This window comes from Stegodyphus dumicola, chromosome 3 (assembly GCF_044657685.1).
Source record: "Stegodyphus dumicola isolate Sdum_Otavi_A_Nest chromosome 3, ASM4465768v1".
NCBI classification, from domain to species: Eukaryota; Metazoa; Arthropoda; class Arachnida; order Araneae; family Eresidae; genus Stegodyphus; species Stegodyphus dumicola.
Window position 1 is genome coordinate 277,689,850 of NC_140770.1, and position 26,093 is coordinate 277,715,942.

At 35.6% G+C, this 26,093-nt stretch overlaps 1 protein-coding gene across 6 annotated transcripts in view; it reads left to right on the forward strand.

Moving 5' to 3' along the window:
* Positions 1-26,093, forward strand: part of LOC118195103 (fasciclin-2-like) — a 292,303-nt gene that overhangs the window by 238,592 nt on the left and 27,618 nt on the right. For all 6 annotated transcript variants that reach the window (XM_085814201.1, XM_085814204.1, XM_085814203.1 and 3 more), the window contains 7 exons: positions 2,341-2,483; positions 4,327-4,596; positions 7,324-7,439; positions 12,120-12,273; positions 15,604-15,743; positions 17,801-17,960; positions 21,657-21,844. In XM_085814201.1, the coding sequence (XP_085670327.1) occupies positions 2,341-2,483; positions 4,327-4,596; positions 7,324-7,439; positions 12,120-12,273; positions 15,604-15,743; positions 17,801-17,960; positions 21,657-21,844 (1,171 nt within the window). The remainder of the gene's footprint in view (positions 1-2,340; positions 2,484-4,326; positions 4,597-7,323; positions 7,440-12,119; positions 12,274-15,603; positions 15,744-17,800; positions 17,961-21,656; positions 21,845-26,093) is intronic.

The following is a 26,093-nucleotide window of genomic DNA, read 5'->3' on the forward strand; positions in this document are numbered from 1 at the left end:
TATCGGTTAAAATATATCCGGTTAAAATATATCCAAGTACATTGGTGGACGGCTAGCATCCACCGAGAAAAACAAAGTCACAAGTTTGAAATCGTCCATCCCTCTGTATCGATCGAGGGGAATCCATCCTCCTAAAAGAAACTGCGATATCAAACCATGTAATGTCCCCACAAGCAAGGGGCAGACGAGACAGAACCAGTACGGTAACTCCCAAGCCTGGACCTACCACCAAATAAAGGATACTTTTAGTACTACTCCCATAAACTCCCATATGGTCTGTTCCAAAAGTCCAAACCTTCCAAACTTCAAGGGAATACAACTACACCCGCCATGCTGCATGACAAGATTTTAGGACCACTTTTTCTCTTATGAACAGCCTGAGTTTACCTGAATACATTGAATAAATACATTTGCCAACAATTGGAGGACCGTCAACCAAAGGAAATGTTTCGGCAGAATGGTGCGACATCCCTTAGGGCATTGTGTGTCCGCAGTTTTCTCGGCAAAACGTACCCCAACAGACCAGAATGATACATTGACCTTTACCAGAATGATACATGGACAAGCTGAAATATCAGCTTGAAATTTCGAGCGCAACCATTGGTTTGCCTGTCGAGGTTCTGTAACTTGTGTCGAACAACAAGCTGTTCGGGACTTAAAAAGTGCATTTTTAAATATTCGAAATATATAAGAGGATGGCTAGAGAGGCACTAATTGATTCTGAATACCATGGGATTGCAAATTACGCCGCATTTCAGATTTCTGCCTAGGTGGTTTAGAACAAATCTATCCAGTCTTTGTTTTTGCGTAGGCGGTTTGGAACAAATATATCCAGGTAATGTTTTTATCCAGGTAAAGTTTAATAGCTGAATTTGGTATATACAGAAAACAAATGTAAGTAAAATGTTACAGCCTTCTTCCAAAAATTTGATGAATAAATATTTCGAGTTAAAAAAAAAAAATCCAATTACTGAAAATTATGAAGGTTTATTTTGAGTAAATTTTGTCAATATTTTCATTTCGAATTATCGCAATTCAAGTAATCGTAGTTCTAGTATAATTTAAGTAATAAATTTCACTCCGCTTTTGGACACACACGGGGAAAAAAAAAAAAAAAAAAAAAAAGCGCCAAGAAATATTAACTCAATCGAAAATGCAAACTGACGTTTCTGTATTAATTAAGCAACTAATTATGTTCTGAAAATTAATTATGTCCCCAAATACTTCTTTTATGAGGCGTTTTTTCCCTATCTGTATGAACTGAAGAAAGCGTGAAAATATATTCTGTTCTTATTCGCGTTTTCTCAAAAATTGCGGAGGAAGAAGGAGGGGGAGTTTTTTTCAGTTTTATGTTACCCGCTGCAGTTTTCTTCTTTTAATGGTACTAATTAGCAGAGTTTCATTAACTTAGAAATAACTTTTCGTAATGGAAATTTTAGAAATTCTTTTTAAAAAAAGGATCATTTTTTGGGTTAAAGTGGGAGCAACTGAAGAAATTTTTTTCTTTAAATACTTCAGCATGCTTTAAATTTTCAGCTTTAAATGCTTCAAAAGCAAAGTCGATTTCAGCAGTGGCGTAGTTTGAATATTTCGGCATCTCTCTTTCCAATTTATTAAGAAGACTTTCAGAGATATTTGAGTTAAAAGCAAATACTTCTCCCGATTAGCAAGTACCGTTGTTAAGCAGTTATGGAAAGAGTAAAAAAATGTTCTACTGTCTGAGTTTTACAATCATGGGTGAAGAATTCATGTAAATGTCACTTATGCTTTTAGATGCGCAGTCAAATAATTTGTCGAAGCGGAAAATAAGATATTTTTAGGCGTAAATTAAGCTGAAACTGTTGATGCATTAAACCATTCGCCGCTTTCGCACATTGAGAAACATCAGGAAGGTCTGTGAGATATTTCTCCCGTCTTAGCATGCCTTCGTGGTGTAATGGTCAGCACACTCGGCGCGTATTCGAGAGGTACGAGGTACGAGTCCCGGCCAGGGCGTTGCATATTTCCATGTCTCCTGCTTCGAAATAAATTAATGTCTCTGTAGCTTTATTCTGGGTGAGAATTTCATGCGTACCTACTGGAAAATTTCACCAAGTAAAGTTGAAAGGAACTATGGTGTCTTAAGTTACCTAAACTACATCTGATGTATGTGGCTTTAGCACCACCTGGGAGTTTACAAGTGTCCGAAAGATGATCCTCAGCACAGTAGAGACTACATGTCACCTGGCAAGTGGCATTCAGGGTGCTATTAATTTATATATTACAAAGTTTCCCTCCCTTAGAAATAAATCGAGATTCTCTTTAAAAATATAAGTGTTCATATTTTTTTTTCCTCTTCAGGAGACCTGGCGTCCACTTCTTCGAGAAGGAACTGAAGTTGTCATTTGTCACGCCGTCTGTAGAAGACAGCGGAATTTACAAATGTACGGCTCTTTACAGCAACACTCTGACTTTAGAAGCTGAAATTACAATTAATTTTTATGGTAATATTTTTTGAATGTCTATAGATCAACTTCTAATCTCTTTCTTCTAATCTCTTCTAATTCATCATCGTAGCACTTACTAAGATGTTATTAGATTTCTTTTCTTTATTACTACACAGAATGCAAGTTTTAATTAATTTTAAATAAAATAAAGTTCTTTATTACGGCATATAAATTATTAATTTATTAATTTTAATTAAGGATTTATGTAACTATGTTATTCTATGTGTTTTTGGTTGTAATAAAGGATTTGTTTCATTTCCCAGAGAACAACTGAATTTTCCTCCACTCAGACGATAAAATAATTTGAAAAGCTGAAACAACTTTCATGTTGATGAGTTCATTTCCTAAATACTAAATTAAATTGATGCATTTGCCAAAAGAAAGTTACTTTCATCACTCTGTTGATTACTGCTAGTGTTGTCTTTCTTTCTAATATTTGATGAAGATGCAGGAGATCATCGATTATTCGGAGCTAAATCGAATTTTTCTACATTATGTAACACTATTGGAAGAGGTCAACTGAAACTAATGTTAACCAATCACAGATTAGCTCTATTTATACCTCAGATTTAGTATAAATACTCTGGTGAGCTAATTACGTCATTATTCTGCCATTTCACATATTTCAAACATTATTTTAAGATTTGGATCCATATTTGTGTATGGTCTTGCATGAATTTCTAGAAGCTTCGAGAAAAATTCCTCTTAGACCTTCGAAATACGTTTTCCCGAATCTTCTAGAAAATCGCCAAGTTGGCGAAGAATCGCGAAATATCTCCAGTGTTCGTAAGGAGCATGTTTGCCCATATTTCGCGTTCTACTTGAAGTATTTTTACGATTTTAATGCTACTGGAATCTGTAATTAAAAGATCTAAAATTTATATGAGAAATAAACACTTACTTACACAACATGTCACCGCAAATTCAATTACAATCAAAATAAATCTGAATATTTTTAAATACTTACGAATTATCTCGTCGACTGTGACAGTTGGCGAATATCCTGCCAAATTTGGGGCCCACCAGCGGCCGAGCGGTAAAGTCGCTGAACACTGGTAGTTCGATCCGAGGTTCGAATCCCGCGAACGGGCTGGCTGCACGGGTGTTTTCGTAGTTTTCCCATGCGTAACGTGTATAAGAGCCAGTTTCTCGTAGAAAGTCCTTCACGAAGGCATCACTCCCCTTAAGCAGATAGCCCTCGAGGCTTTGACGTAATTAAATAACCTAACCTGCCAAATTTGTGCCAATTCCTGCGGAATTCTGAAAGAACAGAAGTGATTACTGTTTGAAGGGGAACAAACCTTTATAAAGTGCTTCGGTATAAAGATGTCGACACCCTAAAGAAGATCGGTTCTCCTAAGTTGGAAAAAAAAAAAAAAAAATCATAAGGGTGTAAAGATGTTGGAACCTTTATGCCTGTGCATCCTTATACAAGTCTGATTTTCTTTGTAAACCTAAATCGCAATGCAAACGAAAATCTGACTTGCAAAACGATGCGGCGGCATAAATGTACCAACACTTTAACTAAGTTTTCCCCCCTTCCCAATTTAGAAAATCATTTTTATTAAGGTGCTCGTATCTTTATGCTGGGGCACCCTACTGAAGGTTTCTGTCTTTAACAATTGCGTCGAAACTGCGCCACGGGGTATGAAAGCGTTCCAAATAAAAAAACAATGTCCGAATTGCTAATAGATCTTACAATTAAAAATATCGAACATATCTAAAAAAATTCTTCTAAGGGAATGTTTTAAGATCCAAAATCTGAGAAGTGATCCTTTTTTTTTTTTTTTTAATTTATTTATTTTTTTAATTTACCAGTGACTTGTCTCTTATTTTTTAGAGGGTATTCGCTTTGAAGACTGTCCCGAAGTTCAGAACTTGGTGGTGGGCAAGGAAGGGCGGATCAAATGCAAGCCCATCGCCAATCCCAAGCCAACCATCAACTGGGAGAAAAACAAACAACGAGTCAGTTCCGAACGTTTTTCGATCTCTCCGTCAGGCATCAGCATCTCCAGTGTATCCCAAGAGGATGCTGGCGTCTATACAGTGGAAGCCTTCGTGCCAGCGACTGGGAATAACAAGTACCGGAACATCACTGTCAATGTCTTAAGTGAGTTTTCTTTGCTGCTAGATTAACTGTCAGTAGTTAACGAGACTGGTTAGTTTCTTCGCCAAATAAAACTCCACTTTCTTTGGCGCTGCCTGAACTGGCAGGAACTAAACGACATGGGTAGTTTTTCTGCCGATTAAAAAAACTCCCCAGTTTGTCTTTACCTCGTGTCTCTCAGTGTCTCTTCCAGTTCTTTTAGGATACATCATGGTGTTACCTGCAACTGAATCCAGCCCATCCCCTCTTCACCTGTTGACGGGAAAGCCCATTAATGTTTACGGTGGAATCTTAAGTAGTCCGAAACCACAAATCCTTATTCTAGCGCAGTTATTGAATATAAATTCTAAAATATGTGCTTCTGCATAGCTGAATTTTTTGTAATCTTTTAAAAAAAAAGTTATTTAGGGTCTCTGAGCGAAGCTGGATTAACCATTAAAACGAACATGTGATTATAGTATCAAGGAAAGGTGACGCCACAAAAATTTGCCATTTCCAAATTGTCATTGTATCTTCGTTTTCCTAGAGTTGTGTGTCACACCTTTCTTGCATAGCCTTTGTTTAGAACTCGTAGAGTACTGGCCAACGAACGTATTTGTAGAAGAAGGAAAACTTCCATAGACGTAATTAAACGAATTTGATTAGTTTGTAAACCAGTTTGCTTAGCTAAATCTTGGAGGGACTAATTCTCTTCGCCAAATCGCTAGGTGTACAGAAAATTGAGGAATATGTTACCAAACCAAAGAACCTACAGAATTCTTTCTTTGACAAAAAGTTTCACGTTAATTTAAACTCAGATTTTCGTAGATTCGCAGTTCGAAATAAATAATCCATTAATCTGCTTGCGCAGATCGCATTTGATTTGCATCGATGCAGCGAGGGAAGTGGAACAGTGCCACAGAAGTTTGACACGAAAGTTTTGACTTTTTTTTTTCGTGACAAACGTGAGCTTCGATCTTCGGCATCGGCTCGACAGCTATTTCGCTCATGAGCAAAAAGATATTAAAGGCTGGATAGATAGCCCCTATAACGTAAACTTCGTGTATATTTTCCCCTCTTCGGTCCGACTGCAGTGGCGAAGACAGAGTGGAGAGCAAGGGGGCGCAGAATCCAGGGGGGCCAAATTGATGTTACGAAATTTTAGAATGAAATATGTTTCATTCTTAAAACACAGAACAGGGCGCAAGATCTTCATTTGTCCCCAGGGCGCTGAAAACCCTCAAGATCTTCATTTGTCCCCAGAGCGCTGAAAACCCTAGCTACCCCTTTGTCTCACTGAGCAACTCCTGCTTTAGCGAAGCTTTCGTTCTTAATCCTAGAAGTTCTTTCATCCAACTGCGGTAAACTGGCGTATGACGACGACGGAATAATGGCGACAGACACCAGGGTGCCGGGGTGCGGGACCCTACACCTAATCGAATACAGTTAAAAATTGCGAATTGATTCCAATATTAAATTAGATAAAAGATCTTAACAAGCCTTTTTATACTAATATTTTTAGGAAAATGATAATCTTGGAGTCGTTCATAGAAACTACCAGGTTAGGAATGCTAAAAGCAGATGATGCTTGGCGACCGTACTTTTCGCCAAATTGTTCTTTTGATCACAACAATTATATTTACTAACGATTATAGCTTTATCTTCAATTTAAAATTATAATTTCGGTACTTACGCATTATCAGGCACATGAGCGGCTGAGCGATTGAGTCGTTGAATACTGGTAGTTTGGTCCAAGGTACGAATCTAGCGAACGGACTGTCTGCATAGGCGTTTTCGTGGTTCTCCCCCTGTGTAACGTGTATACGAGCCAGTTTTCCTTAGAAAGTCTTCCACGAAGGCATCCTTTCCCTTAGGCAGATAGCCCTCGAGACCTCGTTATTTACATAAAAACAAAGCAAAAACTTAAAGCATTATCCCGCCGACCATTGGCGGAAATTTCGGCATTTTTTGTCGAATTAATCTCCAATCTTTACTGCGGAATTTTAAATGATATCGTTACTCATAATTGGCGCTAAATTGGGCTACTTGACCAATCAATGGAATGCAAGTATCACAATTTCTAACCATAAAACGGGCTAACAGGTATATTAGAAAACCACTATGGTTATGTTGCTATGGGAACATTACCTCTTGCCGTATTTGAAGAATGGCATCTATGAAGGAAAAATAACCTACAGCTGTTTTTCGTTACAAATGGAATGTGTACCCTAATATCCTAAACATGAATAATTTTAATGATTAGTAATTTTTTAGCTTGCAGAAATTCGGAAAAAGGATACGAAAAATACAAGAAAAAGTTTCAATCGAGATATCCATGCATAGAGCTCCTTACATCCAATTATCATGCATTTGAAAATTCACTATAGCAGAACAGAATAACATTAAATGTGCAAGAAACTGTTCGAGACTAATAAGGTTCTTTCGTTATGAGCCAGGTTTGTTATAGTCGGGTTCGACTGTAATTAGAAGTATGAAACTTCAGAAAATTAAAGGCAAAAATTTCGTTTAAGAATATCACTATTTGAAAAAAAGCATTCATAAAATTACCGTTTGTTCAGATTAAATTGTAAATTACTATATTTAGTCATTTTAACTTTTTTCTAAGAATTCTAATAATATTGCAGTAACTGTTTCTTTAATTATCTACATGTTGTGTCATTTTATGTGTAAAGAATTATGAACGTTTGGAATACTGTGTAAGATAAAATAATTATTTTCCTTTTGAATAAGCTCCACCAAAGATAATCGAGTTACCCGAGAACGATGTTGCCATTCAAGGAGAACAATATACGACCACCTGTAGAGCTGATGGCTCGACTCCCATAAATTATTTTTGGTATGATCCGGTAAGTTCCGCGGCATTTTTTAAAATCCGTACTCTCTCCCTATATCTTGTTCAAATTTTCATTCGTTAATAAAATACTTTTTATTCATCCACTCAAGTTCAAATACATTTTTTGAAACTTGTAGTGGATGACACTCGATGTTAATACAGTTTTTTCACATATGAAAGTCAATTCCTATTTATTGATTCTTGTTTTTATGAAATATATTATAAGATTTACAAATAATGACCGTTTATTACGAATTATCACGTGTTGTAAAAATTAATTTTATAACAACGTATAAATAATAGCACATGACTGTGATCAATGGGATTGTCATATTTAAAAAAATAAGTGGCAACAGTAAGACAGAGTTCTAAAGATTTTTTAAATGTATGGAATTAGAGAATTGTAGTTTTATAGAGTTGGATGAAGCGGATGTAATGTTCCATATGTAACGAAACTTCTGCCCATATTTCTATGTTAACCTGTTAATATATGTTTAAAATATCCTTCGCTTATTAAAATAAATAAATAGCACTGTATATTATGCAGTAATATATCAAGGCGAAAACTCCTCGCAGCAGGTCAAGCATATGTCGCCTGGAATGGTGTGAAATCTTTAGATGGAATATTAATTGAACTGGAAAGTTTCCTTGCAGTAATGAAGCATTACAAGAGATGGTTAGAATGATAAATTGTAGACCACCATCAGCTTCGTAAATTAGAAACGGAAAAATGTTAATAAAAAGTAACTAAAATAAAATTTTTCTTTGTTGACCTAAATAGGAACTGATTTTTTTTTTTTTTTTATATTACTTGTTTAATTTTTATTTTATTGCTGTTACAAACGATACAGTTGTTAACAATAATCTAGAAAACAGTGATGGATTTTGCTTTTGCCAGCATATGTATAATCTGCTGCTAATGAGAATAACTTTGTGCACGTAATAGTGCACTACTAATACTGTTGTATTATTGGCAAAAGTGAAATAATATGACTGTAGTGAAAATAAATATAGGTAGTATCTTTGGGATTCTTTGCCATTAAAACTTATTAATCATGTTAACACATTAAGTGAAAGTATAAAAAAAAAATCGGAAAGATTTCAGATGTTGACGGTCGTCCAAAAGGGTTAAGATACTTTATGCTCACAATGAGCTCGCAGTCTACCAGTCTACTCTTGCAGTAACGCCTGCCAACTTTTTTTTTTTCTTTTTTGTCTTTTTAGCTTTATTATTATTAAATACCACGTTCATCGAACTTATGCCATATAAAATTCAACAGCAAAATCGCAAAATATTTAAAAACAGCATGCTTTAGAATTCCCGTTAGAGTTTTGGAGATTACCATGCATGTCTTTAAACTCGCTTTGTTATTTTTGAAAAACTAATGGTTTGTGCAGTCATCCGCGTAAAAAAGTCATCATAAAAAAAAGAAAAATATATAAAGATTTTAATAAGTTTAGCTGGTGTAATTGCATAAAAATATTAAATATTTCTAATGAGACGTCTCATGATTTTAATACATGTTAATTATTTAAATCAATCACATTAAAAAGTAGAAAGAAATTTTCTTAAGAACTGTGTTTATTGCTTCTAAATCGCTTAGTTTATGACTGGATAACCTTCCAGAATAAATTTGAGAGTATTGTTACGTGCGTAAGGGTTCGTAACGATTGAATGCACATTATTCTACTGTACAATTCTGGAACTTTCCCTAAAAAAGCACTCGTACAATCTTCTCAATAAGGCAGAGTACAATCATTAGTTGCCGCCTTAAACTACTAATAACGTTAAACACAACGCAATGTGCATTCAAAGAGAGAAGCTCCCACGGAAATTTCTCAGTACTCCGAAGTCATCTCTGAGCTAAAGAAAAAAACTGAGAACTGACACTGTTTCCGAGTTTATATAGCCCACCAGCGGCCGACAGGTAAAGTCGCTGAACACTGGTAGTTACCTCCGAAGTTCGAATCCCGTGAACGGGCTGGCTGCATGGGCGTTTTCGTGGTTTTCCCCATGTGTAACGTGTATACGAGCCAGTTTCCCTTAGAAAGCCCTCCACAAAGGCATCACTCCCTTTAGGCAGATAGCCCTCGAGGCTTTGCCATAATTACACAAACCAAATATATAGCGAAAAACCTATAGCGAAAAAAGCTATAGTATCTGCCATTTCTCGAAGTTACTGGAAGGCATGTACGGTTAAAGTTACGTACAGGATCAATTACAATTATTGAGTTACAGAACCACTTACTGTTATACAGGCACCGGACCAAAATGTCACGAAATGATCCCAAAGTTTGTCGACAAAAATTAGTCTTGTAAACCATCGCCCATTTAGAAAGATAGCCATTTACCTCAATGTTAAACTTGCCCCTGTAACCTTATTTTAGAGCTTTGTTGTTTTTTTTTTCAAGCATTGAACATTATACAATATATTCTACAATTTCACATATAATTTGTCTAAAATTATTTACATATATACGGAATTCGTAACAGTATCTTAGGCTGTCTGAATAGGAACACTCTGGTGCATGGAAGCTACAGGAATTTTATCTCCGGCCGCGGTAACACATTGCTTTCACACTGCTGTGTTTGTTAATTGAAACTAAAAGATAAATATCTTGCATTTTCCGAATGGCAACAGTCTTGCCGACTGGAGATAAAAAGGTTTTATTTTTCAAGGAGTGTTGCCATTGCTTGCTTTCAAATCGTTGAATTTGTTAATCAAAAAACATTAGTTTTAAAAAATAGGAAGTAAATAATAAAACAAAATAGAAAATTCGGGCTTCAAGATTCACAGGCTACAGTGGAGGACTACATTATTCAGAATTGGATGGTTCTAGGTACCGCGTTGTTTTCGCAATGAGAGAAACATGCATTCATGCAGAATCTTCATTATTTAATTTATTTAAAAATAACACAAGGCGATAAAATTTGTTGGCAACAATTTGAAAAGTGATACGTCGTTTATAGTGAAGCAATGCACAATACTATTTCGAGACTAATACCCCTCTTGAGCTGAAAGAATTTATATTATCCCATCAAATTTTTTTATTTGTCCGTTTATGTACAAAAGAATGTTAAACTTTTGGCCATAATTATCCATTTTTCTGTTTTAAAAATATATGACTTGTATAACTATAATATACACTTTAACGCTCTGAATTCGGAAATTTTGAATAAAAAAACTAATTTTTTATTCTGTGAAATGGTATCTATTGCTTCTACTGTTTATTTTATTTTGGTATGCCTGTACATCTACTTTAAGATGATGGTAAAAATTTTTTAGATAATTTAAAATGTTTTTTGAAAAATATATAAAAATTATTTTAGAATGCAAATTTTAAAAATAAATCATGAAAATGGACGAATTTTATTTGGGATGAACCTAAATTTCAAAATGTGAAAGGAAGAATCAAATAAGTTTAATAAAAAAAAAAGAGGTATTAACAAATATATACCAAATTCAATTAACATTGAGGAGCTCAAATTTTTTAAAAACCACACGCGCGATTTTTACAAAACTTGGCAGTTCGGCATCGTTTGAGTTGTAGAATCGAAATGTGGAAAAAAATGAGCATGTTATTTCAGAAAAAGTCCGATTTTATGTCAAAATACCTGTATTAGAACAATGCGGTGTATAAACTTAATACATATTCTAAGTTGCGGTTTCGAGACATGAGAAACGCAAGCTGAATTTCGTCAATCGGCCCAGTAGAACGGGAGATGTAGAACTGTCTCGCCTCCCCTTTTCTTTGCGGAGGTTACACGTAGAAATCAATTTGTTTTTATTCTCATTTTTTAAATCTACCATTTTTATACCCGGCGTATAACACGTGCCACTGAATTTCGAGGTCTTTTTTTTTTTTTTTTGTATTAAAAGTGCGCATTATACGCTGATGGTATATAATGATTTTAATGAATCAGTTATAATTAGTAATAACTGAAATGGATCTGTGTTTATTGCTTTTAAGTCGCTTAGTTTGTGCATTAACAACAGAAAAATTTGAAGAAAAAAAAGTAGCTTACGCTTTATTGAACGACAACACACTTCCGCGTGGAAGATGAAAATATTTTAATTCCGGCAGTGGCAACATATTTCCTCTAAATTGGAAAAAAAATTGGCATGTCATTTCAGAAAAAGTCCGATTTTGTCGATTGAATTCGAAAGACATATATGTGTTTTGAGTGGCAACATACTTTTTATATCACCGAGCTTCCTGATTAAACTTAAAGCGTGAACATCTTACGCTTTTCCAAGTGGCAACACAAATCACTCAGCTTTTAATCAAAAGTTTCTTAAATTCGCACAAGAAAGGAGATAAAATAAATTCAAATTTCGGCTTTGAGTTGGACATATTTGGGTTGAAGACAATGTGTGTTCAGAATTTAAATGCCGTCATTTTCTACAGTGCGAGGAACAAACAACGGCTGATTTTTCATTATAAATAATAGAGATATTTCTTATTGCAAAATGTTTCGGGCCAGAGTAAACCACCAGTTACGGGAAACGCATGTATAGTAACATGACAGTAAAATGAAAGTTGTGGTTGAGAAATGTTCGCATAACGCGTCGACATCCAACCTAGTAATGACAAAATGCGGGCTTACCTACCCCTGGATGAGTGATTGTGAATTTACTGAGGTAAACTTCCAGCGTCCGAGTCTAACATGAATTATCAACACTTTTTTAAGGAATCCCGAGACTTGAGTGCTGTCGAAGGATACAGAGTCGAGGAGGGACGATTAACTATATCCAAAGTGGAACGAAATGCAGGCGGAAAATACAAGTGCAGAGTAGAAAATCCTGCCGGAGAAGATGAAGATTTCATGACACTGGTAGTGCAAGGTGAGTATATTCCTCTATTACGGGGTTTCTTAAACTGTGTATCGTCAAAAATTTTGGCAGTTTTGATATTTATTTAATTTCGTACAATAATTTTACAATTACCAAATATTTTTACACAGTGTATCTGAAAATAGATAAAGATAAGGCAATACAGACAAAGAAAAAAACGAAAACGTTTCGACGCATTCTTTTTATAGTAGAAACGTTCACTTTCACGTGACGCTGTCATTTCGTCCGTTACTTATTTAAAATTTTCACTTTGTTCTATGTCTTAAAATTAGAAATTAATGATCTAAAACTGCAATAGTATATTACAGCACAAGTGAAAAAATTGACAGTTTCACTCACGCGTGTTTTCGGATTTGCGCAATACTTATGGGGTCCCCACAAAATTTTCGTAAATATTATGAGATTCTGGGAGTCGCGACTGAAAATGTTTAAGAAACCGTGCTCTGTCACTGAAAAATTTAAAGGGATTTTACTAAATTTTCCCTTTAAAATGAGATTTCAAACCATGTGAGAATCCGTTCAACATTTACAATAAATAATTAGTAAGTTTCCCTTTATGTGTCCAACTACTCATCCCTTTTGAAATGATATAGCTATAAAGAAGTGCTGATTTAATCGGTGTGTTAAATCATTAACTAAGAGTCCTGATTTAATCACTGTATCTCGTTTATAACTGTGTCTTGTCTGGGGAAGAAATCTCCTTAAGGCCCCTCATATGGGTCATTGTTGAGCGAATACAGCTTTTAATCAACTTCAGCTTTCTTGAAAAGAAATTGAGCTTTCCAGGAAAGCAGCAGCTGAAAGACGCACTGTTAGACCCGCCAGCCAGTGTAGTGGTTAGTGACCCTGACTTCGGTATAGCAGTGGGTCCGAGTTAAAATCCAGGACAAGGCATGGTCCGTCCCTTCATAGGAGGTAACAGTGGCCACCGCTTCCGAACCTTGTAGTGGTGCAAGGACAATAGCTATTAAATAAAGCGCCCGACATTAAAATAATAAAAAAAACTGTCCGAAAAGTCTTAAGTGCCAAATATAAGTTCGGACTGATTCTTGGAAGACCATTTCCGCAATAAACTTTAACACCAGCAATACAGACCATTTTTCAACTTCCTCCTTTTCAGCTTTTACTGTTTGAAGACCACGTCTTAAGCGTTTAATTTTTGGTAACACTACATTTTCATCTATCTCATCCAAAATTTCCGTGAGGCTTGAAATAAAATTCGAAAGTCCTTTAAGTTCTGTTTCAATAAGGCGAGATGCAGCCGTTCGGGTTGCAAATGTTTTACATATTTTTTCTCCCAAACCGCATGTTTCAGTTTGATCATCCTCCCAGAATACAAAGTTGCTTTTTAATATCCCTGCATATAGAGGTATATTTGCTTTAAAAGTTAAGGTTCTTCGGAGGCCTTTCCCTGATCAGAGATCCGAATTCGTTGGAGATTCAGGCGAGGATTCATTGTAATGTAAGTAACTGTCCATGTTCTAAACTGGCTGTTTTCAATATATCTAGTCTTGTATTTTTTTGATGAGAAGATTATAGTTCGACCGTCTCAAGCGCAGCCCTGGTGGGCATTCTGCCAAAACACACAGACTCGTCCAAAATGGGAGGTATTACTTGCTGCGACGTGAAAGATCTCCGGAAAGAGCTATGCTGGTGGGAAAGAATGTCCCCATCCTTCCACCCTATTTTGAGAATAATTCGGTCCGAATGGCGCATGCGTGTTTGCGCTCATGGTCGCGGATGAGGCGGTCGAACTATACCAGGATGTTGCGTTATTTCCCGAAATACTCCAAGAAAACAAAGGCGTGAAAATGACCTTTTTTTCATGCTGCTTCTTGGAAAATGCCGACGTAATACCCCAAACTCCGGATAGGCGATCCGCTTCTAAACTGATTCACAGAACCAGTTCACTTTACTGAATGAGCGAACGGTGATTCCATAAAACACAGCAGTAGCTCCTTTAGAGCTTAGCGACAGAGAACTCTTGTGGAAGGCTGCCAGGAATATTCGATTTGAATTTCAGAGGAGAAAGAAAAATTAGTTTAATTTTTATTTTAACATTTTTTTTAGTCTAGAATTTTATTGTTGGTTCTGTATAGCAAGGAGGTTAAGGAATTTCAAAACTACAATTGAGAGAAACCGGTCCAGGGAGTGGCGGTTCGATTGATTCGGTTCTCCCGCTTCCACCGCTCTTTCAATCTTTTTGTACCGTATACCGTACTTGATACCGCACGCCGTACTTGGTCCACTCCCAGTTTCCGATCCTTTTCATCAATGTTTCTGCTCTTAGTGTTGCGGCGTATAATAGAACCAATTCAGCACAGTGAGAGAACGGATCTGATTCATAAAGTACACTAGAACTCCAATTATTTGAATCAGTTGAGAACTGACCCCATTCGGATAAACGGATTTTTTTTTTTTTTTTCCCAAAGAAAGGGTCTACGTACACTTTAATTAAATGCCGTATGTTGAAAATGGAAGAAAAAACCATTTTTAAACAAAAAGAGGTTTTAATGAATTAAAATGAAAAGGCAACACTTTTACGTACGTGTCATATAGCGTAGTGTACAGTACTTACAAGTGCTGCTGAAAGTCATTGCTTGCTGAACATCTTGGTCAAAGTAAGCGGTTTAACTGTCTTCGTCCGTTTTCGGGCAGCCAAGTCGCGTATCCGCTTGACAGTGAAAAGTTGCATGTGGTCACACTCGGGCTGACGCTCCATCCACTGCAACGCAGTTTCAAGGCCGGCAAACCCTTCACTAGCTGATGGTCCCGTGTCTGCTTCGACTTCGACATTAAGGTCATCTTCTTCTGTCACACTTTCAATAAGTTTATCCTCTTTTAGAATTTGAAACTCAGGGTCTGACGAATTACACGCCATCCATTCTGCTGTATCCTCAGCACTAACTTCTGAACACCTAGGAATTTTTGAAAGAATGTTTCTTAAATCTTCAAGTGGCACGTCATCCTCATCTTCTCCTCTCTCGTCCCTTTCCTTTTCTTGAGCTTCCTTTTCCTTCTCCTCTTCAGTTGATTCTGAAATTCTGAAAGCGATTCGAATAATCAACGATTCGGATAGTCGGAGTTCGGATATTTGGAATTGTACTGCACTGGTTTTGCCCAACTCTGCCTCAAACGTCAGCGCGTGAATAGCGTATGTTATACATAAGTAGTGTATATAATTATGTTACATATACATAAATATTTTATTATATAATTTACATATACATAAATAGATATCATTAATTACTTCCAATGTCTGTCATAACATTGTCAGTTACTGTCATAACTAAAATCAGTTAATGTTTTCTTTTGTTTCAGTTCGTCCACGGGTTGTGCAATTCGATAATCAAACAACGGAAACTACAAAAAGCGCTATCTTGGAATGCAGAGCTGAAGGTATACCAAGGCCGTCTTTAGTTATTAGAAAAGAAAATTCGGAACCTATTGTAAGCGGACAGGTAGAGTATTTATTTATCTGTATTACCAAAACATCCTCTTATTCTGTGTATGTTACATATTAATAAATTAAAGGAACAGTTTCTTCAGCACTAAAATATACGAAGAAAATCTTATTCAGACCTAGTATATACAAGGAAAATTACATTTCTTTCTAAAATACACAACCACTTAAAGAAAAAGCGCCAAAAAATTACATTCAGCACTAAAATGCACAAGCACTTGAAGAAAAAGCACGAAAAAAAGCATTATAATATACAAAGACAATTTTATTGAGCACTAAAACATACAAGGAAAATTATATTCAGTTGTGAAATATGCAAGAAAAATTTATTCCGCACTAAAATATAAAAGAAAATTTTATTCAGCATTAAAATATACAGAAAAATTATTGAGCACTAAATAAATGAAGAAACTTTATTCAGCATTAAAATATACAAAGTTAAGTTTATTCAGCATTAAAATATACAAAGGAAATTTTATTCAGCCCTAAAATGTACCAAATAAATTATATTCGGCATTAAAATATACAAGGAAATTATATTTAGCACTGAAATATACAAGAAAAATTATATTCAGCACTGAAATATACAAGGAAAATTTATTCAGCACTAAAATATAAAATGAAAATTTTATTCAGCATTAAAATATACAAAGAAAATTTTATTTAGCGCTGAATAAACGAAAAACATTTGTTCATCATTAAAATATACAAAGCTAATTTTATTTAACAATGCCTTACACAAAGGAAACTTTATTCAGCACTAAAATATATAAAGAAAATTTTATTTAGCACTAAATATGCAAAGAAAATTTATTCAGCATTAAAAATCTAAGTTCTAATGTTATTGCACTGTGAGCATTTAGGTTTCTTTCTTCTGGCTTTTATTTTCAAAACTGTTGGTCATGCTTGCATATGCTTCCAGTTACAAAAAGGTTTTAAATGATGCAAGAACACATGTTCATTCATTTTTGAAATTTATAAACGGAAAAAGAAATCAGTTTTGTAAAAATTAAAACAGTGGTTCCGCTAGTTATAATGGTTGAGAACCCCTGGCTTGGAGTACATTGAAAGCATTGCTTTAGATCTGGATAGCAAAAAAATTACGTACAGTATCGCTTGCAGAGTTCATTTAATGTACTCCATATATTTCACTCAACTTCTACTATTGTTGAATGCATACGGGTTCGTAACAGATTGAATGCATAAGTCCGATAAAAAGTTAACAACATTTATTCTTATCACAAGAAATACAACAAAACGTTGGGATATTCCTGAGAGATATTTGTACAATATCATACAATACAATCAGTAGCTATACTTTAAGCTATACATTAAATAGAAGACAATCCACAGCGCAGAGAAGGCTAATCCGATCAACAAAAAATTACAGCTGCTAAGTAAACAACTGCTGAGATGAGATGTTCTCTGTTTGCATTTTTATATCTTTAAATCGGTCGCGTGAGATTCTAGTAATTTGTGCTTCTCGAGATTTCTGGAAAGCTTTTGCTTTCCAGAAATTAGAGTAGAGTTAGAGAAATTAGTTAGAGAAATTAGAGTAGAATTACGGTTACAGTTAATATAGTGGTCAATTACATTTATTCGATTTAAATATAACTTACAAGATATCTATTTATTAAATGTTAAACGCACGTGCTCCTTTATTTTTAACTTTTCGCCGTAACTTTCTCTTAAAATGTCTCGTGTTGCATTGCACAGGAAAATAAAGCAATTGTAATTATAATTCTACTCAAAATATCTAACTAAATACACAGTTCCTAACAGTGTTTTAGTATTATGCAGTGTTATAACAATAGGATTTTTTACGAGAACGGATTAGTTATTTAGCCTTTACCTTTTAACTGGAAGAAAGTTCGTTTGCATGCGTCCGAGGATCTGGAACAGATTCATGGCATTTACCTGGAATGGATTAATGGCATTTATTTTATTTTTTATACACATTTGAATATGCGGCACATTTGCACAAGCTATGCCGAATAATTTTTCATCAGTTAGAAATAATTTTTTTTTTTTTTTTTGTTTTGTTTTTTGTGGTAGAATGATCGCATGGAATTGGAAGACATCGAAGAAGGCGACGACTATAAAGTGCTTCGGCTTCGAATCTCCGATGTGAAACGATCAGATGACGGTTTGTATTATTGCAGCGCTACAAATGCAGCTGGAAATGCAGAGAAAGTTGGACATCTGGAAGTCCAGTGTAAGATAATTATCAACAACTCTTCTTTTAGCTTAAATTTATTTGTTTACATTTTTATTTATTTTAAATAAGAATTTTTAAGCTTTTCTTTCTGATTATAAAGGGGATCATCTTAAGAAATTTCCATTTTTTTTTTACCCCTTGCAAGTTATTTTCGTTACTGCTGTTCAAAGAACATCTATCTGTACACTGCATTAATTTATAATAATTTCAACTCCTAATTACATTAAAATATGAACGATAACGTTTTTTTCCTTTCGCCATTTTTTTTCATTTTGGCCTCGTATTTGTGAATTTTCATTAAATTTACAACATTTTATACGGTACAAAGTCAAAAATCCGGCGCTTCTGGAAGTCCAGTATAAGATGATTGTCAGCAACTCTTCATTTAGCTTAAATTTATTTACTAATTTCAGTCAAACAACAAAAATCAGCGTTATATTTAAAAAATTGTTTGACTTCGAAATTAGTATTTATTCGGCGTGTTATTGTGTCTTAAATTTATTTGTTTACTTTTTATTCATTTTTAATAAGAGTTTTTAAACTTTTCTTTCTGATTATAAAGAGAATTACCTTAAGAAATTTCCATTTTTCTTTAACCTCTTGCAAGTTTTTTTCGTTACTGCTCTTCAAAGAACATCTATACACTGCATTAATTTATAATAATTTCAACACGAAATTACATGCAAATATGAAGGAATCATTGGTAAAGTTATTTGCATTTCGCCGTTTTTTCATTTTGGCTTCGTATTTGTTAAGTTTCATTAAACTTCCAATATTTTATACAGTACAAAGTTGGAAATCCGGAGCACTGAATGAACAGAAAATAAATCAATAAATAAATAAAATTCCCCCATTACAAAATCTAGGGATAGAGAATATAATCTATGTATATAAAGAAAGTTTGTGTGTTTGTTCTCTAATAACTCAGTCACTACTACAGCTATCGACACCAAACTTTCTACAATTCTTTTCCGAGTCCTGGAAAAGGTCGACGTCCAATTTTTTTCTGAAAACAAATTAGCTAAAATCAGATATATTAAAAACTCGGAGAAACGATCATTTTCGTCCTCCTTTTTCCAAATGGCAACAGTTTCGCAAGCTGGAGATGAAAATCTGCTTTATTTTCGAAAGTTATTGCCACTGCTCGTTTTTAAATACTAGAATTTGTTAATTTTTTTTTTAATTTTACGATGAAATAAAATGGCATTGCCAAACATTAAATACATTATTCCTGATTCCAAATATCCGTGGAAAGCCATTTCTACTATTCCTGTTTTCGTATGACTTAAACCAGCCGAAATAATAATTAAAAACTCTGAAAGCGTTATTTTTCGCACTCATTTTTCCGAGTGGCAACAGTCTCACGCGTTGGACATAAAAATGCTTTATTCCAGAATGTCTTGCTAGTGCTTGTTTTCAAATCATGGATTTTGAATTAAAAAATTGTAAATTTTACAAAATCTACGTATAAAGAATGTCTGTTTGTGTGTTTGTTAGCGTTATTGACTTCTGATCAATCATGATCCATTTTTTGCCACATTGAATCGACTAAAATTGAATATAGGTGAAATATTGGATGGAACTTAGCTTTTACGACCATTTGATTAGAAAGACGAAACTGATTAAAAACTGCGTACCATTCTTGCTGGTATAATGAGAGAGAATTAGCTTATTTTTGTATCGATATATTTTGTGGGTTTCATATCTCATCAGACTGGCATCGGGTATTTCCGCTAATACTCAATAAAAGAGAGCAGGTGTGCCGTAAATGCAGTTTTTCTTACCGACTAATTGAGGTTTAGGAGATTGATGGCACCCACTATCACGTTTTCTGCTCTGCTGGTGTTAAAATTCTGTTGCGGTACTTCTTAAATCTTAAAAAATTTGCCACACTTAAATTCTGGTGACATGTTCCTCTCATAAATTCTAAAAGTTTTGCCAGCCCTAAGTTTTGTTGCTGGGTGCTTCTCTAAATTCTAAAATTTTTCCTGCCCTAAATTCGGTCACTTGGTGAGGCTGCACCGGCTTTGGCGCCAGCCCTGTTTGAGGGGTGAGCATTCTTCTATCTCACGTAAACAATAAACGCCAAGTTTTAATGCTGCTATGTCTGCAATATCATGTTGCTAGATTTAAACTGAAGATCTAATAAAAGGCAAAAACTTCTGGAATGGCCGAAGTCTCAAGGATACCGGTCTATATTGCACTTTATTTCGCATGATTAAAAACTGGAAATCACCATTGTATTCCTTTACCTTTTAGAAGCCGGGTAGTAAAGCTGCTCAGCTCTGGTAATTCGAGCTAGGTTTAAATTCTAATGAATGAGCTAGCCGCATGAAAGTTTTCGTTGTTTTTTCCGATTTGTAAAGCTAGTGTCTCGTGTTGTACATTTGTAGTGCACGGGAAGTTTGTGTTCAAATAAAAAAAAAAATATATTGCCCAGTTTCTCTTAAAAAAAAACACCATTAAGGCATCTCTCCTGTTCGTAAGGCAGCCTTCGTGTACTCTGCTATAATCTATTACAATCGTATTTGCCTTTTAGAAAGTATTAAATTTCAAATCAGGTGTGTAATATACGGAATACCCAGATGAAAATTCGGTATAGCTGTATAGTAGTTAAAAGAAGTTAGCAGAATTTAAAAAAAAAAAAAAAAAAAAAAAAAACACGTTGAAATAACTCTCTCATTAGTCCTTAAGGGAAGCGAAACAAGAAATACTGAATGGCCGAAACCAAGGTCAGATAGCGAATAGTTAAAGAAATACAGGTTACTTGTTGTTCATGTTTTCAGGTTCATGGTTTCAGGAAATAGGTTGTTCATGTTTCCAGAAATCGGTCGTTTTACAAACTATGAACGTCACTGTCGTTAGTCTGTAATTATTTCCCCTTCATTTCCAAAAAATTATTTTTTTTTTTTTTTTTTTTTTTTTTTTTTTTAATGACGTAGCTTAACTTTTGGATCCATTTTTCGCATGAAAATTCTTATTATTCTACTCTTAAAATTTTTCTTCCTTATTAATTTGTTCAGATTCCCAGTATTTCCTTAAATATAATTGATGCTCATTATAGCGACTGCTCTGGTCCTAACAATAAAGAACGTTATACGAATATTGAGAGTAACGAAAATTAGGATTTAAAGTACTTTCGTCAGTTAGAGACTAACGTTGTTAACGGAAACAGCGAATACGAAAATAGCGAAAATGGGTGGATCGCTAATATAAGAAACTCAAGATTCGTGAAGAAGATTCGCTCGAAAAATGATTATCGACTATATATTGTCCATACTGTTGTGAAAGAACAGTCTGATTGGAAATTGCTAGTTTTTTTTCCCCGAGATAGATAAAAAATGCTGTAACAGGTTACTTTAGTATAGGCACTTCAGGATCATATCTTTCCGCCTAGCTTGCATCGTAACCATGGTAACCACAGCTGCACAAATGGACGAGTTCTCCAATTGCTTTTTTTTCACTTCATTTCCGTTTAATGTGTTTCGCTTCGAGAAAAGCGCAGAATGAAAGTGGGTTTGAATTGGGAGTCTCGAATGAGGTGAAGAAAATAAGTACTGTGACAGCATGCATGAAAATGAGGGAGAGTCGTAAAGACCTTGAAGTGCCTGTTTTAAAGTAAGGGATTATAGGAATCTATATATTCATCGAAATAAGGTATTGTTTAACACAGCATATGTTCTTGCTTTTCAGTTCGACCTGACATGAGTTTAACGCCCTTAACGAGAGTGAAAGCCTGGTCAGCCAATCCGGCCAATCTGTCCTGTATTGCTGAAGCGAATCCCAATGCTACCATCACGTGGAAATTCCAAAACGAGCCCGTTGAGCACGGAGATGACAGATACAAATTTTATGGAGGAGTTTCTTACAGCAGTCTGTTGGTCAGTAGCCTTTCATTTTTTCAACTATATAGTTCAGAAATCCATGGCAGCAGTGCGAGAATTTCTTTCTGAACCATTTTGTGTTGACGGTTTCTTTTTATGTGTAATATTTTCATTATAAAATTTCTTTTACAAATCCATATGAAATGTAAACCAAATAGAATATAAGAGCATCTTTCAAGAAATATGTTTTTTCTTATTGTGATTTATTTAACTTGAGTGTGATGAAGCATTTTTAGAAAGAATTAAAGTAGGTCAGGTGTGGTTTAGAAATTAAATTTTTTATTTAACATACAGAACTAGCATAAATGATTTATTTGTTTGGAAAAGGACATATTTTCAAAAGTATTTATGTACGCGCATGAAAGATGTATGAAAAGAACCGCAAACTCACCAAGTTTATACACCCTCTACAAATATTCAGTATGTGCCCCTTTGGAGACACGACACACTTCCAGACGATAATCGAGCTCATTTCATACGTTTTCGTCCTGTCAATTGACCAGATGTTCAGAATGCCATAAAAAATTGTGTGGAAGATTTTGCGTCAAGCATTTCAAACTGTAACATGCGTAGCTCCTGAAACAATTAAAGCCGGAAGATGACGCCCGTCGACTAGATTTTTGCGTCAACATTGGAGGACAAACATTTCGCCACCAAGAAGATATTCAACGATGAAGAAACGTTCCACTTATTCGGGAAATTTGATGAAATTGTGAAAAAAAAAAAAAAAAAAAAAAACTGGTGAGTTAGTTATTGAGCGAGTGAGCTCCACCAAGGAAGACCACAGACCTGGCCTTTAACCTCACCATCTTCCTGGCAGAAACCATCTACTTACTCTCTGCTCCACTCTGCTCCGGGAAGCATATTTCACAAGTGCACATCACCGTAGCCACTGAGGGAGGGGTTTCAAAAATGGACCAATGAGCTTTTATTGCTCTTGTGATGCTAAATCTTCATGTATGTGAGCGTATGTCGTTTACGTTTTCATTTGCATTTGTTTCGCGGTAAAAATTTTATGGCGTAGTAGAAAAAAATTTCGTAGAGCATTCGTTTCATGAGTTTAATTAATCGCTAACATTTCACTTTCGCGATTTTTATCACGCTAATTTTTCATATAGACTGCAATAAAAAGTGCTGACTTCTATTTACATATATAATTGGTGTAAATATTTTTCTCATATGCATAGTTGTATGTAAAGAAAGTATTTGGGCTCAGATATTTATCACATATTTCTTTCTTTATCTTATTTACCACTTATTAAGTAATATTTCACATGAATATTTTTGCGGAGTATCCAAAATGTGTTTGCATTTATTTTAAATTCTTTCAACCAGGTAGTGAAATCTTCTTTTGCTTATATTTGATCTAACTTTGCAATGAAAATTTTCAGAAGAAATCGACGAGGCTTTAATTATTTTGTACGGAAAATTGCATGGCAAAATATTTTCAACCATTTTGCTTAAATCTTAAAGCACGCGAAAGGTCATGTGACATGACAGAAATATTACTGGATGTCCATTGGTCCATCCTAGAAGCCACACCCTCGGTGGCTACACAGATGTGCACTTGTAAAATATGCCTCCGGGAACGCAGCCGAATAGACGGCTAAGAGCCTCATAAAGTCTACATTTAAGCTTGGATGTTGTTGTTCGGGGAAAGGATTCTGTTAGGAACTACTTAAAATTAAGCAAAGAAGCAATCAAAAGACTGTTAAGAATCGCTTTTAGAATAGGCAGAAACTTGTGTAAGGTAAAGAAAATAAAGTAAAGAAAGGAGGACTCTGCCTGAAAAATTAACTGCCGTGGATTTTCTGGACTTGCTATATGTCTACATGCAGATGCTAATCCTGGCACAACTGTCATATATTTATGGGGCTTTTGTAAAGTCGTTGGTCCTGCATGAAGGAAAGATGTAACCTATTAAATTATTAGACATAGTAAACTTAAAAAAAAAAAAAAAAAAAAAAAAAAAAAAAAAGAGAGAGAGAAAAAAAAGATTGAAAAAAAATCCTAGCGCCCTAACGTATTTTAACGCAGATTACTTTCCATGTGCCTGACTCTTATGTAAAAATATTTAAAATATTGTGTACCTGTTATCACTAAGATAACAAATTCCTACATAATTTAGTTCTATGCGCAAACTTAAACTGGAGTTGTTTTACAAATTAATTGAACAATGCATCTACATTTTCTTTCGTAGTACTTGCAGACAGGATATCCATACATAAGTACACAACTGAATATTGTGAAAAACTAACATGATACTGAGTACAGAAATACAGAAAGCCCCTAAACTCTCCATTTTAATTTGATTATTACGTATTTTTATCCCAAAAGTAGTTAAATGCTCTCACCAAAACTATAACGTACATGCTTCTAATTGAAAAAAATTTCCAGAACGTATGTTTGAAATCAGAAAATTACTGCGTAATCAACTTTGAAATAACATCCATTAGAACAAATATACGCTTGTTCCATCACCTCTGACATTCTTGAAAGTAAATGTCTTTTTAGTATCTGTCACAGGCAGGTGGTCAGATGGGTTGAACTACACTGGTGTGCAAAAATTAAGGACGAAGTCGAAAAATTAGCATATCAGCTGAACGAAGAGGCAGAGTGGACAGAAAGACCAATCAGGAGATTAAGTAAGGTGATGTACGGTAGCACATGCTCAGATATGCAGGTAGACGTAATGGGGGAGTGTCTGAGTAGTATAAAGCATGTTGTCGGTGTAAGATCAGTATTTCTGGCAAAGAGATTGCACGCCGTATAGCAGTTAAAATCACACCGAGTTGCTGCCTCAGCGAGAAATGGCGAATAATCAATCTGTTAGACGACATCTGGATGCTTTTACCCGAGGTCGAATCATTGGGAAGTTGGAGGAAGGCCGCAGTGTGACAAGTGTGGCTGCAGAGTTCGGAATTGCTCACAGCATCGTTTCACGACTTTGGAGAGACAATTTCAAACTACAGGAACAGCTATCCGGGGGTTTAGTAGTGGTCGTCCACGTGGAACCACACCCGCAGATGACCGGTATATTGCCTTACAGGCCAGAAGAAACAGGCGGCAGACAGCGGAAGAAATCGCTAGACACACGACACAGGCGACTGGACGACCGATATCGCGTTTTACCGTGGCCAGAAGACTGCGCGGTGGTGGTCTGTTTGCACGACGCCCTGTACGGTGTGTACCTCTAACGCCTGCCCATCGGAGAAGGCGTTCTCTGTGGTGCCGGGAACACCGGAATTGGAGAGACAATGAATGGGGACGAGTACTCTTTACAGATGAGAGCAGATTCAGTCTGAGTAGCGATTCTCATCGCATACTCATCTGGAGAGAGCGGGGAAGCCGCAATCATCCCTCGAACATCATTGAAAGGGACAGGTATGGAGGTAGCGGTGTTCTCGTTTGGGGAGGAATCATGCTTGGTAGTCGTACAGACCTTCACATCTTCGACGCAGGTTCAGTCAACGGGACCCGTTATTGTAACGAGATTCTTCTCCCATATGTGCGTCTTTTTAGAGGCGCTATGGATCCGCAGTTCCTTTTCATGGACGACAATGCACCATGTCATCGCACAGTAGCTGCCGAACAGCTCTTAAAGAGTGAGGATATTGAACGTATGGATTGGACGGCACGATCTCCGGATCTCAATCCCATCGAGCATGTATGGGATTTTCTAGGCAGACGCTTGGCAGCTCGTACCTTACCACCAGTAACGATTCCGGAGCTTCGATTGGCGCTGCAAGACGAATGGGCAGCAATGCCTCAACAACTCATTGACACCCTCATTCTCAGCATGGGCAGACGCTGTGAAACCTGCCTAGCAGTCATGGGAGATCATATTCCCTATTAAAGACCGGATGTTTCTTGCTGGACACCCATCACAGGGATGTTTCGGCCTTCAGTCGCATTGCGCTCCATGCTACTTTTTCAATAAAGCTTCTTTTTATCCCTCTGATTTCTCTTTTAGTAAGTGTTGCTTGCATTACTCATGTCCTTACGTATTGGGAATCTTACGGTATTAAATGTGTTGATTTGAAAAGCTTTTGTACAAAGTTATATTGAAAAAAAACCGTCTCGTCCTTAATTTTTCCATACCAGTGTATCTGATGTCATTGAGCCCACAGAACATAAACGGAAATAACGAAGTCAGTATGAGAAATCTGGCAGATAATTTAATTATGACATGAGAGGAATGTGTTTCTGATTCAAGAAACCTAAGCTTCTTTGCTCGAGATACAAC